Source organism: Anabas testudineus, chromosome 17 (genome assembly GCF_900324465.2).
Source record: "Anabas testudineus chromosome 17, fAnaTes1.2, whole genome shotgun sequence".
Lineage (NCBI taxonomy): Eukaryota > Metazoa > Chordata > Actinopteri > Anabantiformes > Anabantidae > Anabas > Anabas testudineus.
In genome coordinates, this window is record NC_046626.1 from 21,445,452 (window position 1) to 21,460,663 (window position 15,212).

At 40.0% G+C, this 15,212-nt stretch overlaps 2 protein-coding genes across 6 annotated transcripts; one reads left to right on the forward strand and one right to left on the reverse strand.

The window, feature by feature from the left end:
- Positions 1-756: 756 nt before the first annotated feature.
- On the reverse strand, positions 757-7,813 carry crfb16 (cytokine receptor family member B16). 5 transcript variants are annotated; one of them, XR_003299730.2, is made up of 8 exons: positions 7,343-7,808; positions 6,167-6,293; positions 4,162-4,352; positions 3,949-4,073; positions 3,606-3,759; positions 3,179-3,336; positions 2,208-2,833; positions 757-1,025 (listed from the first exon to the last, which is right to left on the reverse strand). XR_003299730.2 is itself a non-coding variant. In XM_026374895.2 (7 exons), exons 1-7 carry the CDS (start codon positions 7,407-7,409, stop codon positions 2,738-2,740), a joined length of 915 nt encoding a protein of 304 aa, XP_026230680.1. In that variant the 5' UTR covers positions 7,410-7,809; the 3' UTR covers positions 2,103-2,737. The 5 variants fall into 5 exon arrangements, 4 of the variants coding, with proteins under 4 accessions (XP_026230680.1, XP_026230679.1, XP_026230681.1 ...); XM_026374895.2 differs by lacking the exon at positions 757-1,025 and having other exon boundaries at positions 2,103-2,833; positions 3,949-4,070; positions 7,343-7,809; XM_026374894.2 differs by lacking the exon at positions 757-1,025 and having other exon boundaries at positions 2,103-2,833.
- A 2,051-nt stretch (positions 7,814-9,864) lies between these two features.
- cldn15la (claudin 15-like a) lies at positions 9,865-12,873 on the forward strand. Its single transcript, XM_026374923.1, has 5 exons — positions 9,865-10,081; positions 11,993-12,157; positions 12,289-12,370; positions 12,488-12,601; positions 12,792-12,873. The coding sequence occupies exons 1-5, from the start codon at positions 9,865-9,867 to the stop codon at positions 12,871-12,873; spliced, it is 660 nt and encodes a 219-aa protein (XP_026230708.1).
- The last annotated feature ends 2,339 nt before the right edge of the window (positions 12,874-15,212 follow it).

Genomic DNA, 15,212 nt, shown 5'->3' on the forward strand with positions numbered 1-15,212 from the left:
GTTACAATCAATTATTAATGATTATCAACCAGTACTGATAAAAACAATAAAAACAATACTTCACTGAGTCTTTAGTTTTCTCCTGTTACACACACGTGTTTTAAATACTTTGTTTTCTTAGAGGAGTACGTAAGTCTTATACTGTTTTTATTAAATTAACTTTACTGTGTTTGAGTAAACTTTAAAATGCTAATTTTAAGAAGCAGCTTCCTGAAAATCCACTAAATGTGTCTGTAAATCACAGGTTATATTAATCGACCCCTTTAAAAGCAGCTGGTTTTAAACAGGCTGCTTCACCATCATCCAATCTAATCCTTAAAGCCTTAAAATAGTTTTAAAGGTTTTAAACCACGTCTCTGTGACATCTTGACTGTGAAATTAGCCCAAAACATCTCCTACTTTAGAGTTTTAGAGAAGCTAACCACGTTAGCCACGTTAGCCGTGTAGCATTACTGTGCAGCTAATGTGGCTAGCTTCAACAAGCTAATCAAGAAACAAAGAAGACAAACTTACTTCTTTAAAGTTTGAATGAGGTCCAGGTTTAGTCCTTCAGTCCTGAAATGAATCCAGAATCCAGATGGAGGACGAAGAGACAGTTTGGTGTTCATCAGTAAATCCAACAAGTTGAAGTTGAATTTAGCCTCTGATTAGTTAAAGTGACTCTGGATCCACAGAGACCTTTTCTCTCATCTTTAATCCTTTAATCCTAGTAAACATGTTTTAGAAACACTGTTCAAACTCTATTTATCTTAAAGGAGACATCTGAATGCTGCTGCTGTCTCATGTAGACTGGATTAGATCAGGTCCAGCTCCTCTTCAACCAGCTCTACATCATCAAGGAGACTGAAGATTCAATAAAACACTGTTTAAACTCTTATTCTATTTGTGAACATGCAATAAAAAAACATTTTGCTTCTTTTTAATATATTTTCCATGTTTTTTCTTTTTATGGCCAGTTCATTATTTAACCCACGTCTGTCCATGTTTCTCTGTTTCATTTTAGATCTTCATCATTTTCTTTCTCACTAAAAATAAAAACAGAAACATATTATTACCCACTACAATCATTGTTATTCATGGAATTCAATTTTCATTTCATATAATAGAAAAGAACAGCAAATAAAAAAAATATGTCAAGCTTCACTTTAATGTTTTACGTCTGTAAATGAACAAACGTAACCTTAGAACTTTAACTTTACATATAATTTATCTAAAGTGACGTTAAGTGGTAAAAGGTCTAATCCTAGGAGACGAACATTAAAGTGCTTGATGTGCTGCTGCATTTGTTCATCTGGACGTTTGATGCTGCGGCTGTGGTTTGATTATTGTCGTCTTGTCACCTTCCTCTAGCTCAGTGCTTCTCAAACAGTGTGACCCCAGGAAACCTGTTTATTGGCCGTACTTGAATAAAGTGGAATTGCACATCCAGCACAGCAGTAGATGACAGTGGCGCTGTCATTGTGAGAGTGTGCGCAGAAAGTATTACTGCGGGAGGTTTGAAGTGTAGTAAACAAACCCTCAAGAGACACCAAATGCGCGAATGTTTAGTTCTTACCTGGGGGGCGTAACAGAAAATAATGGAGAAACACTGCTGTAGCAGGTCCAACCACTTTTACTGCTTCTTCCACTGCACGTTACTTTCACTGTAGCCTGTTTTCAAATCACTATAAAGAAGGTTTTATTGAACTTGTGTGAGCTTGTGTTGTGTGACTTTATTCCTGTACTTTAAAAAACCTTTATGTCAACATCTTATTTTCTCCATGATCCACATTTGATCATGACGAGTTTATTTTTCTAATGTCTAATTTCAGACCCTGCTGTTTTTGTCCTGTCCACTGGTTGACTTCACTGTGTTCCTGTGTTTGCACCTGATCTCTTACCTGTCTGGACACCTGTTGTTTCCCCCATAGTTCAAACCTGATATCTGCACACTGGCCATTCCTGTGTAGATTCACTGTATGTGAAACAACACCGTCCTCAATCTATCTGCCTGTATTTTATTTTTTTTAACTCTTCTAAAAGATCCTAACTGATCATTGATTCTTAGCTAGACTGTTCAAATCAAACACACATCTGATCACGACACTGAGAAGAAGTCAAAGTTTCACCTTCAGAGCTTCTCACACACAGAGAAAAAGTTTATTCACTTCATGAAGTCTCATGGTAAAATGTAAAATTATAAAATATGAAAAATAATCCAAACAGACTTTTTAGTTATTCTTAATTTTTCACATATGTTAACATCAGCATGTGTTTTTGTGAGAAACACAAACACATTACAGAACCAGTCTGACTCAGTCTGAACTGGTTTCAGTTGTGTTGTCGAACTCTGTCTCATGTCTTTGTGCTCTCAGTCTTTTTGTGGGACAGATTCCTGTAACACTGTTCCCTGAGATGATGTTTGGTTTAATATCAACTCCAACAATCACCTGACAAAGTCAATAATCTCTCCTCGTCTTCAAATGGTCTTTCACAGTTTTAGGTCTTGCTGTTTGTCCCCTTCAGACTCCAGTCCTGGTCCATCGGACTGAGAGCAGCTCAGTTTAAAAAGCAGCTCAGGATTCTCCCATTCTGGATTCTGTTTCTATTTGTTCCATCTGCTTCCATTTGAATTCAACACAAACCCTCTAAGTTCACAGGAAAACTGAGTCCAACAGCAGCTTCTAGAAACATTTATTCTCTGTAAAATCCACAACGACTCAGGACTTTGGTCCAACAGACATCTGCTGAATGTGGCTCAGTCTTTGTCACTCGGCACGATGTGGATCTGTTCACAGTGTTCGGTCTCCAGAGGGCTCATCAGGACGTCCTGCACATGTTCCTGCACATGTTCCTGCAGAAAACACATGAAGAAGAATCAGGCCTCATTAAATACTGAGCAGATTTATTATTTTAGTAAAAGTCCTGACTGAAGTTTACTGTGTTTGTCCTGGAGAAACACGGTCATGACAGAAAACATCAATCTACACACAATAACTCACGATGACAACGTGAAAATAGACGTTTTAAAAATGTAGTAAAACATAAAAAATCAAAAACTGAAATCTCTCATTTAGCAAAGTTTTCAGACCTGAAGTCACATCTGTAGAAAAATCATCTGTTTTCATTTGAATTCACAAATCATTACCAAAAATACAAAAACTACATCCAGGGTGTAAAAACTAGCTGTGGGACTGACCAGTGAGTGAGGCAGTTGCTCCTTCTGGAAATACGTTTGGCACTGATCCGGACGGCAGTGGACGATGGACCAGAACACGGCAAACAGCAGCCCTGCCATGAGGAGGACAGTAGCAGTCACAGTGGTCGGTGTCTTCCACACAACATCTGGACCTGGAGCTGAGTCAGAAGTCAGATATCGACAGTGAAACACGACTCTGTCTGTCTTTACACTCTGCAGAACATTTAAAGCAACCTGCATCATTTTATTAGTGATATTTATTTACTGACTATTTCAAGGTCAGTATTTGAAAAACATGATGTGATGACAGATTATTCTTAGTGAGCACGTTAAAATAAATTGATGGTTGATGTGTCTAACGAGGATGTTTTTCATTGGTTGCTACTAGAAACAAGGCCAAACGTGTGTGTGTGTGTTTGTTGCACACCTGTACCTGTGATGGACACACAGTGAGCTTCAGTGCTGCTGCTGCGTTGCTGTGTGTGCAACACAGTCTGAGCTGTGACGCAGTACTCGGCCCCCTCCTGCAGGTCGGGAAGCTGCAGAACCATCTGCTCAGCTGGTACCGTGTAGACGGCAGCCTGGAAGACAGAGAGACAAACACAACTCAGGTGGAACAGGTCTGTTCATTTACTTTACATGAGACAACACAGCATGATGTCTGAGTGAGGGATCTGTCCACAGGTAGAAATAAATAAAAGTAAGAAAAACAAGAGTCACAGTCAACAAGGACAGGTGGAGCAAAGAAACGATGGGAGGTGACCTCTGACCTGCTGCTCGTTGTCTTTCCTCCACACGGTCACATGGGCGACAGCAGTGAGAGGAAGTTTGTCCAGCGACACCTGAAGGACGTCTCCCACCACCGTCACCGTCACCTTCGGTTCCGTCAACACTGCTGCACATAAAATTCCCACTTATTCACTCTGTTCACCATCAACACGGGAACATCTGCTCTAGTGAAGCTGCTGCTGTCAGCGTCTTACTGTGTCTGCGGTTGAATGTTGGGCTGAGTTCGGACCACGATGACAGCTCAGACCCACACTGCGCTCTGACGCGGATGTTGTAGTCTGAGTCGGAGCCCAGGTCAAAGGTCAGATCACAGTGCTTGTGAGGAATCTTTTGGCAGTCGAGAGCGTCCACCCAGCTGCCGTTCAGGACCATCAGCTCAAACTCCCTGAAGGAGACAAAGACACAGAAAGAGTTCAAACCGGATCATTGTCATTTCACTTTTCTTTGTCAGTGTTTTCCTCAGTTATGATGGATGAAAGGTTTTCCCGTGAGATCAGGACAAGCTGACTCCTTCTCTTCTGTTTTTGTGACCTTCAGACCTGCAGCACTCAAATCTTCCCTCCAGCTACAACAGGAGTAAAGTGTACATAGCACAGTTTGATCACTTTGACCTGTTGTGCAGCACAGTACGTTCAAGATGTTCATTAGCTGATTCCAACAGTACAAAGGAGCCCTCAGCACGTGTGAGCTGTATGAGCACCTTAATATGACCACTGCCTGCACACGCTGCAGTTCAGAGCTGTGATTCATAGAAGCTGAGTCAAAGTGTTTAGATTCCTGTTCAGTGAAATAATCAGAAACGTGAGTCAGTCTCAGTCCGACAGGTGGAACCGACCTGTTCGGTTCTGTTAAAGTTATTCTGCAGGTGGGGTTCACATAACTTTAATTAAGTTCTGATCTAGGTTCAAAGTTTTCACAGATGTGAAATATGTCAGATTGAATTTTGGGAAATGTGCGAACATGAATGTAAATTTTTAGTTTTTAAATGTTGGACAAACTTTTAACGAACACACAGTGAATCTGCTCACTGCAGCAGAGAGGAGGAAAAGTTCATGATGAGGTTTAAGACAGTGGGAAGAATTCAAGCCAACACTGATGATTAACAGTTAATCATTTAACATGTGCTAGTTTGGAACCGGGGTTAAACACATCTCCTGTTGTTGTCTTTGGTTGAAGACTTTAAAACGACCACAACAATATTCCAGAGAGTTAATTAAAACTTTGTCTGTGGTTGATCAAATGTAGAAACTGGCTCCTGAGTGAAACCCGAAACAAAGCAGCTCTGAGTGTCTTAATACAGACACACCTGCTGTAATTAATTAAAAAGGAGTGTCAGTCATTTCCATGTTATTGGGTTTGGTCATTCGAGGACATTTTAATGTCTTAAAGCACATTAACTATAATGGACGAACCTTCAGCTGTGTGAACAAACCCTCATTAAGTTTAACGAGGTTCATTGTTTGGATGATAACAGCAGCAAAAACATTAGAAGTCAAACAGTAAGTAAAGTTAAAGTGAAGTTAAAGACTCAGAAATGTTTTCCAACCAGTTCAGCTAACGCTTGCACCAATCAGGTGTTTTCCACAGTGAAGACGAGTTATCACCGTGATCAGCAGAGCTGCTTTTAAACCCTCAGGGTGAATTCATTCTTTCTGTGTGTGACTCAGTGTGATACACGTTCTGTCACTTTGTTGTTTCTGTGAAGTCATAAATGATTTTATATGTAACTACACTGTGAATGTAATAAAATGATTATGTTGTTCAATTAGGTTAAATTCTTTTTATACCAGGAAGTAACTCACACAGTGGTTGGTTTGGATGGAGGGTAAATAAACTGCAGACCTGCGTTCGAGTCCAGAGTCCTGAATGAGGCTCGGTTCTGGTTTTACTTTGAGCAGGTTTAGAGAAAGATTGTGATTGTAACCAGCCAGAACTGTACAGTTCAGTTCAAAGTCACTTCACACATACAGAGTGTTGCTCTTGTTATTTCTGTCCTTTGTTTTCATCACATTTTGCAGTTTGCAAGACGTCTTCAAAAAAGAAGAACTAGAACATCAGGCCCCGAGAACCTTGATGGACCTGGACGAGTCCTGTATGATCAGTTAGAGCGTTATTTAAAAGTCTTACTTAAATCTGCAGCACACGTCTCGTCTCATCATCTTTATTGTTGGTGGCGTTACAAACCCCACTGTTACTCACCCCTGGAACTGGACGGAGTAGAGGACTGTAGTGTTGCAGGGAGTCTGCAGGGGGCGCCACGTCAGCGTGTGTGTCATGTCCACTGACTCCATGGCGACAGCGCTGGGAGCCGGGAGCATCCAAACATCTGCAGGGACAAAGCGTTCTGATTTTAAATCTAATTTGAGCTGATGGTGTCCGTCTGTTTCAAGCTTTGACCTTTTGACATTGGTCAGTTTAAAAAACGATTTCTGTTTTGTACCAGAGTCCAAAGAAGGACCAAGACGGACAAGCTGAGGCTGCTTAAAGTGTCCTGAATTCAACCTTCAGCCTGGTTGGCATCATGTCTATTAGTGTCAAACTTATGTCTTTTCATTTAAAATGGATTTTATTTATTGTATTTTTTAAACCTGGAGGCCTTGTGGTGTGTTTTCATCCAGGTGTACTCAGGGTGTAGCTTCCTCTTCTTTATCAGGAGGCTCATCACTTTAAGAAACGTGTTCCACGTGGTCCATTTGTTCGATTGGCACCGGTCCGATCTGCTGAGTCACTTGTTCTTTTAAATCTGGGTCAGACACTTTCCTCAAACTATGAGTTCCTCCCTCTCCGACCTCTGCCCTCTACGTCTCTACGACTTTTTGTTTTATCCCTTTAAACGTGAAGACTTTCATTTCGTATGTGTTTTGTATTTTACTTTTATCCTTTATTTTATGCCTCTTATCTAAACCGCAACACGACAGGAGTGAGAAGAACAGCTCTCATCTGTAGTTTGTTCCTTTTCCTGTTTTGTCTTTTAGCTTCTGGTTGTTATTGTTGGCTTCAGTGAGCACGAGACAGAAGTCTTTGTTGTGACTAGTTCACTGTAAAAAAGAAACTAAAACTCAGTCAAGTTTAGAACAGAAGGTGATTTAACTTCGTTAACTGACTTTAAACTTTGACTCTGTGCAGATTAATGATTTTTTACAGTTTACATGTTGATGTTGGTTTAAAGTTGAATCAAATGAGAACGAGTTTATTATTACAACAACTCCAGGATCCTTCTTTATCTAAACAAGACTTAATGTCTACAGTGTTGTTAACACATTCATGACCACACCCAACACACAAACCTGATAATTAATTGATTAACAAATCTGACAGTGTTCCCAGTAGAAACTTAAAGTGGTTTTAATGTATCTGTCAGAAATATGGATTCACCTGTTATGAAGTCCAGCAGGACCAGCATCACCATCAGAGTCCAAGTCCAAGTCTGCCGCAGTCTCATGACCACAGTGTTGATCTCCAGAATGAAGAAGAAGCAAAAAGTCTGGTCATGTCAGATCCACCATGTCCAAATCCAACCTGTCATCTGCGTTTAGACTGATCCAGATTCCTGTAGATCGTCCAGACTCTTCTCCAGAAAGCTGACTTCTCCTGTAGCTACTCATGCAGTTTACATTTCTGTCTGCCCTTCAGGATCCAGGAGGTAAATAAAAGCCTTCAGTCCACTGTGAAGATGCTGATAATGTCTCAGTAAATCAGATCCACATCGTCCACAGTCTGGGTTCCTCTCAGGATGAGTTTCAGTCTCTGAAGTTCTGGTCCGAACACATGAAAAAGGCGCCTGTGAAACCGAAGCCATGTGAGCTGTGATCTCTCGGTGGATCTGGTGTGTCTGGATGCTGAGGCTGGATTGTGGGTTGCAGAGCTGGTCCGACTTGTTGTCACCTCCCTCGGGGCGTCAGCTGTAATTTAGAGCTTGAACTCCAACATACCTGTCAAGACAATATGGGGCAAATAGAGCGGCCGATTCTGTTGCAGCTCGACTGGATTTTAATTGATTTATTTTTAACTCAGCAACATAAAATCACCAGGTCGGAGGACGTGGAGCGTCTGAAGGATTTAAACATCCCTTACCTACAGAACTTCTTTGTCGGGATCTTCCACTTTAGCCCATAGAACATGAGCAATGCTGATTAATGTTGAGATGATGACAGAGAAAACAGCCTCATGTTTCTCAGGTTGTTTGTGTCTTCATCTGCTTCGTTCCTCTAATATTTCAGTAAACACCTGAAGATGTCTTTGAATTTTGCTGATTGTCTTTTCAAGTCAGTTTCATTGGAAGTAAAAGTAATAAACAAACTGTACGGTGTGAAATTTCAGAAAATAAATGTAAACTCAACAACAAATAAATTTTAAAATAATAATAATGAGAAAAAAGTGAGTTTGAGCCCAAACCTGAAATAAAACGATTTTTTTAAACAGCTTCATTTATTCTCATGTTGTTAAAATAAAAACATATTCTCTGTTTCTGACGTGCTGTTTAACCTCATCAAACACGTTCTCTTTATTTGTGGTTATAAATTATTATTTTCTTTTTTCTTAATGACGCCACATTTTGTTTCGGAGTCAGTTTCTGGTCCAGTCATCGTTTCTCTGTTTCAGTGAGAAGAACTGTGCACAGAGTCAGACTTTGGACTTTCATGATGATCAAATATTAACCAGCCATAAAACTAGAAAACGCAGAATGACTCACACAACCTGCCTCTGTACGCTGAAACCAGAAAAACACACGTAAAACATCTGTAAAACATCTGTAACACATTAAATTTCATGTTTAGTTCTGTGCTGTTTTTCATTTGTTTCCCCTCCTTTGAATTAACCACTTTAATTTGACTGACAGTAGGGTGAAATGTTAAATGTTATGTTTTACTTCCTGCTACAGAAACTATGTGTGAATCTCCTGTTGCAGTGTTCAGTCCCCTGGAGGAAATACGTCAAAGGTGAACTTCAGTTTGTGTTGCAGCATAAACTAAATGTGGATGAACAGAAACTTCGTTCTCGTTGTCACAGTCTTTAATTTTCATCCGTCCAGATGAGGTCGTGTCACTGTAAACTACACTTTACTCCTCTTAGTTGAAAATATGTCACTACTCATTAAAGCATGACTCAACATCCAGGTACTTACAAAGGTACTTGTCACTGATGACTGGTTTATCATCATTAGAACCTGCAGCTACAGTTTGACTGTATTACACCAACTCTTACAGCAGCTCAGATCTGAGTTGAAGTCGTCTGTTGACCTACGAGATGCTTATTAGTCTGATCTAAATCCATTTGTTCCACCTTCACTCCTCTGCTCTCAGTAGACAGGACTCAAACACCCCGGAGTCTTTTAAAACTGAACTAAAGCCCATGTCACATGCTGCAGCTGGGGCCCTGGTTTTAGTTTCATTCTTGTTTTATTGTTTTTATTAATGATTATTTACTGATTGTACAGAACTTCGTGCGTTAAAGGTGCCAAAGACTTAAATCCAAACAAAATGAGAACTGCTGCGTTCAGATGTCAGAGGGACACAGGACTCCTCACAGTTTACACTCAGACCTGTGAATTCGTTAAAGCTGCCTGAGGTGTGGCCGGAGACTCATCATCATCATCATCATCATCATCATCATCATTATGACCAGTACTGGGTGAATGGTGTGGGGGGAACTTCAGGGAGTGTCTCCCAGCAGTTTATGGCCCCTGGCTCAGAGTAAAGTCCTCCTGTCAGAGCCACAGTCGCCAGATTAACTAGAAATAACAGAAGGAGACGGACGAGAGCTTCCAACAACTCCGACTGATTCACCTCTGAGGACCAGGCCTTGAATCCTGTGGTTAGGTATTTTGAAGTTTTACTTCTAGGAGTTTGTAGCTGTTGGATTCTTTTTATCACACGTTCTCTGGAAACGTTGCCACCATGTCGACGGCTATGGAATCGACCGGGTTCGTGATGTGTATCATCAGCTGGCTGGTCACCGGAGTATCGCTGGCTAATGACCAGTGGAAGATTTCCTCTGTGTCCGGCACCATCATCACCGCCCAGAGACTGACTGAAAACTTGTGGCACTCCTGTGCCGAGAACAGCGCCGGCATGTCCGAGTGCCGGGACTTTGTGTCTCTTCTTGCTCTGCCTGGTGAGTTTTCTTCTTATTCTGGGTTCAAATCTGTTAGAAAAGAAGCTCGGTTCATTATTTTTTAAAACCTAATCACAAACTTTTAGTCTGGAGCTTTGAACTCACCGTTTCTTGAAGTTCAATAAAAACTGGGCCAACGTACCCACTGGCCGGAGGTTGGAGGATTTTACAGCCAAAATGTTCCCGCCAAAAACAATTTAAATGAAGTTATAATGAAAACACTGATCGTCTTTACAACTGGATTCATTATTGTTGAGCAGTAGAACCAACGATACTATGATGGGAGTTAGGACCAGTTTTCATTACATCAGCTCGTACAAGATAAACGTGCGGGGGCCATTTTGAACCTGCTCCTCTACTGGCTGTAAAATGGAGGGAAACATCTGTCGAGATCAAACAGGAAGAGTCAGGAAACGAGGAGTTACTGTCACTTTAATTAGTCTTTATTCTATTCACTCTAGATACCTTCTTTACTGTTGTCTCTGTCTCTGATCAACTTCTTTAAGACCAGATTTTCCTTTAATGTAAATCACTCTAACACGCTGTTGATGGGTGGAAACGTTCCAGGATTTCCACTTCAACCAGTGACGAGTTTTAAAATAGAAACACTTGACTTAATTCCCCAGAGAGGACACAGATATTAAACATTAGTCCTGTTAAAGTTTGCAGCTCATCATCATTAATACGCTCTACACAGTGACCAGCTCAGCGTTTATCTCTGCTGAAACCCATAAAGAGGCGCGACAGGCGTTTCTTATCATTAGAGGCCATTTAGTCAATAAATGACTCCAACAGTGCAGCTGTAAATCACACAGTACCTGATATCACTTTAAGTTCCTCCTCTTCTTCAAACACCTTTAAATTAAGTTTAACTTCCTGTTCCTGCTCTGTTGTGAACCTCATGTTGTTCTGACCTTTATTGACTTCCTAATAATTTGTCAGATTGTGATGCTAATTTAATTTTAGACCGTTTTATGGCTTAATCTGATAACATTCAATGTGTTTTTATTAAAATACGAACCCTGTGTGCATCATGTTCCTCTGTGCCACAGAGCTAAACTCCCTTCATCACAGTCATTCGGACTCAGTCCCACGTTTCCTTCTCTGCAGCCACAGATTCTCACTGCAAACTGAAAATAATCCCCAGCGACTGCACAAGATCCTTTGTTAATAAAAATGTGCTGTTAAAAAATAATTGAACTGACTCTGTATGTTTCTCTTCTTTCCATCACATCACATTACACAGTCTCCTAGAAATGACTTGCATATGACTGTAACTGTGATTTATCCAAAGCGTAGCTGGATTGAAAAGCCGAACCACTTCTTTCAACCAAAACACATCCTACTGACAGCGGCTCAGATATTTGTTTATAAAGGTTTGAGTTTTTAACCAATCAGAGAATTTTAAACAATTTCTGTTGATTTCTAGATTTTTATGACTTTTTATTCATTATTGTAACAAACACATGATGTAAATGAACATTTTCTCCTGAAGTTGATAAAAAACAGATCTTGTCAGTTTGACAGTTCACAAAATGCAGAGTTTAAATGTTTTAATGATCAGATGAAGCTAGAAGATCCAACATTATGGCTTTAAATTGGTAAAAGTTTAATTCTGGCTGTGAAACTGTTGTACAGTTCAAATACCAAATCCAACAAAGAATAAGAATAACTCAGAATAGGTGGTTTTGTTGTTTATATCTTTGAATCATTGAGTCTCCATCTGACCTCTGTGATAAGTTCCTAGTATTTGTTTGTTTTCATATGTTTTCATGATTGGAGCTGAGCTGTGTTGTTTCATTTCAATTATTTTTCTATTAACAAAGCAACAGAGAATCTGTGTATATGAATGAAATCCTTTTGATTTGTTGAGTTAATGGTACAAATGTGAAACGATGTTTCTCTGTTCAGTTCATGTGCAGGCGTGTCGTGCTCTGATGATCATCTCTCTGCTGCTCGGTCTCATCTCCATGATCGTGGCTCTGCTCGGGATGAAGTGCATCAAGATCGGCTCGGCCACCGAGCAATCCAAGGCTAAGATCGCAGTGGCAGGAGGAATTCTGAGCATCCTCGCTGGTGAGGGGACAAAACGCAAGCTGAGATTTAGGTTCATTAGGCGAACACGCTGTGGATTTGTGGATAATAGCTCTTTCCCATTTTTAATGCTGTTAAATGTGAGTATTTAAATGTTTGACTTGTGTTTGCAGGTGTCTCCTGCCTGGTGGCCTGTTCCTGGTACGCCTACAGCGTGGTGCAGGACTTCTACAACCCACTGACTGGTGGTGTGAAGTGAGTTGACCCGGAAACACGTGCATCACAGATTTGGTTTGATCCTTATGAGTTGAAGAACCGAGTAAAATAAAAAATCAACAGTGATTCTTTAATCACATCTTCGCTTGTTTCCAGGTATGAGCTGGGTACCGGCCTCTTCTTAGGCTGGGCTGGGGCCAGTCTGGCCATCGTGGGGGGAGGTTTGCTCTGCTCTGCCATGTCGAGAGCACGATCAGAAGTCAAGAAGGGGTCAGTACCACAACACGTTTTTAAAAATGACATCAGATGTGAATCTCAAATCTCTTGTTATTAAAGTAGTTAATATTTAACATTAGCTCATTATTACCTGTTTCCTCTGCCTGTTCCTGATAAACACAAACCTTTCATTACTTTAACTGTTTAAAATGTATTAATGATTTCTGTTTCTCTCGTTTTACAGTGGTTACTATGGAAAAGCGCCACAGAAGATCTACACGGCTACAGCCAAGTCAGAACCAGAAACAGCCAAATCGTTTGTCTAACAGCACACGTCGCTCTGCCTGTACACGTGTTAAAGACGTTATTGCTTACACTGGTTTTGTGAAGGTTCACTGTCACAATAACAATAATAACAGAGTTTCAACCCTAAAAGTAAAGTTTCTTAGCGTGGACCTGCTGCTGGGAGGACCGGCCCCACAGTACGACTGAAAGGACTGTGCACACAATATACATTACAATATATATACAATATTCTGTCCGACTGGCGAAAGTTTGAAGTATGTTTTTGTCCTTTTTCTTATTTGTTTTAAAAGTTTTTGAGGTGAAATCTTAAATCTAAATGTTGGAAATAGACTTTTTGGATAATTGTTAATGATTGTAAAATGCTGTTTGAATTATTAGTTTCTGAATAAAGTTTGTTTTACATATTCAACTGTATTAATGCATGTATACTGTATGTGATATGTTACAAGCAGAAAATATATTTCTACTGGTTTGACATCCTTTTTCTCAGCACTAATCTAAAGACTCCAAACGTTAATGAATTAACAAATTAAAGTAGTTGCATAATTCTGAATCTCTACTTCACCAACACCGATAAGTATCTGTTCATCTGTCAAACAACTGACAGTATGGAAAAAGAATAAAATAGAAAACAGTACAATACATCTCAAAAAAGAGCCGGTGCAGAGTGCAGCAGGGTTCATTAAAATCATCATGAAGAAAAATTCTAACTCATGCTGTGATGTGCTGACTCGCCTTTCCTGCCTCCTCCTATAATTATGTTTCAACAAATGGCTTAAACCACACACAAGGTTGAATCGGTTGAAAGCTGTATTTAGTGTTTTTATCGTCTGTGTAAAAGAAAAGAAAAGATTAGTTTCACTACAAGTTGTGTTTGAGGAAAAGAAATGGCCTCTGCCGACTGCCTGGATGGATAAAAGTGAGCAGAGATATCTAATATTCCATAATCCATTCAAAACATGTCACGATTCTAACATTTCACAATAAAAATAAAATAAAAAATAAACAAAATTAAATTAGGCATTTTGTGTTATTTATTTTGTCCATGCTGTCATTTGCTGACTCTATTTAGAAGACAAATTATTTCTGAAAAGTAAGATGCTGTATATTATAATAGTTGATACTTAACTAACTTACTTAATAAAACTATTAATTACTTGTGAAATAATTTGTTTAGTAAAAAACAACAAACTTTCCAAACCACCATGTTCTGAACCGTCACACAGAGAAATAGACGGAACCGCCCTTTAAGAATCCTGGTTCATCTAAACTCATGGGTTTAAACATCTGTCAGTCAAATCAAACTACACATAGGATTGGCCGGTTGGTCACATGGAGGAACTGAGGTGGGCCCAGTCCAGAGCCCTGGAGAACAACCACAAACAGGTCAATACAGTAAAACCTGTCAGACCTTCACTCTGGTAATAACGTTTTTAACTGTGGTTTAAGTTCATGCTGTATTTTTCTTCAACGAGATTAGTTTGAATATTTAAGTTAATCTTATATTCTTGTAACATAAGTGCCTTAAGCTCAATGAGCATCAATGAGAATGAGGCTAAAGTTACATCTCAGTTAGCTTCAGGCTCTGTGGTTAATGGAAACCGGATTTCTTTAGTGCAGCGACCTGCTCACCGTTTTTTAAACCTTTAATGTTACCGCACATGTTTTAGACACAGAAAACTATGTGTGGTGCTGTTACTGCATCTGAAGCTGAACCGCCACCATGTGGACGATGTTTGAACAGTGAGAACTCTTTGGTTCTTCTAAAATAATCCAGACCAGGACCACACCAGGTTCTGACTGATGACGTCAGCAGTGTTTCTTTTCTGGACGTTCAATACATTCACGGTCACTTCATTCAGTCCATTCCTCAACCACATGTTTGTACATCATTGTTCATATTCACGTCCCGGCACGTGGAACAACCACAGGCGGGTTCACTGCTTCACAGGGAGTTTTGCACTTGCACAAGATTTTAAATAAAACTTTCACCTGTTAGTTTTTTTAAAACACTGCAGCCACACTTGTTCGGAGAAGTCTGTCTGTCTGCAGTGTGTTTGTGTAATCTCCTGTGTAATAATGATGATTAATGCACTACAGGCCAGTAATCCACCTGTGTCTGTTTACCTGCTGACGGGCAGAACAGTGGATTAAAGCTACACACTCTTCTTTCTGTAGTCCTCTGCAAAACTGCTGCTCAACCTTCAGCCGGCGTCTTTAACGTCTGCACACGTCTTCATTTGATATCACTGAGATAGTTCTGGTTGGTAAGTTCAGTGTTTCACATAAATACTTAAAGTTTTAAGTGATTGAAGTACAAATACACCAGTATCTAGGAGGTCCATGTACTGATGAATGA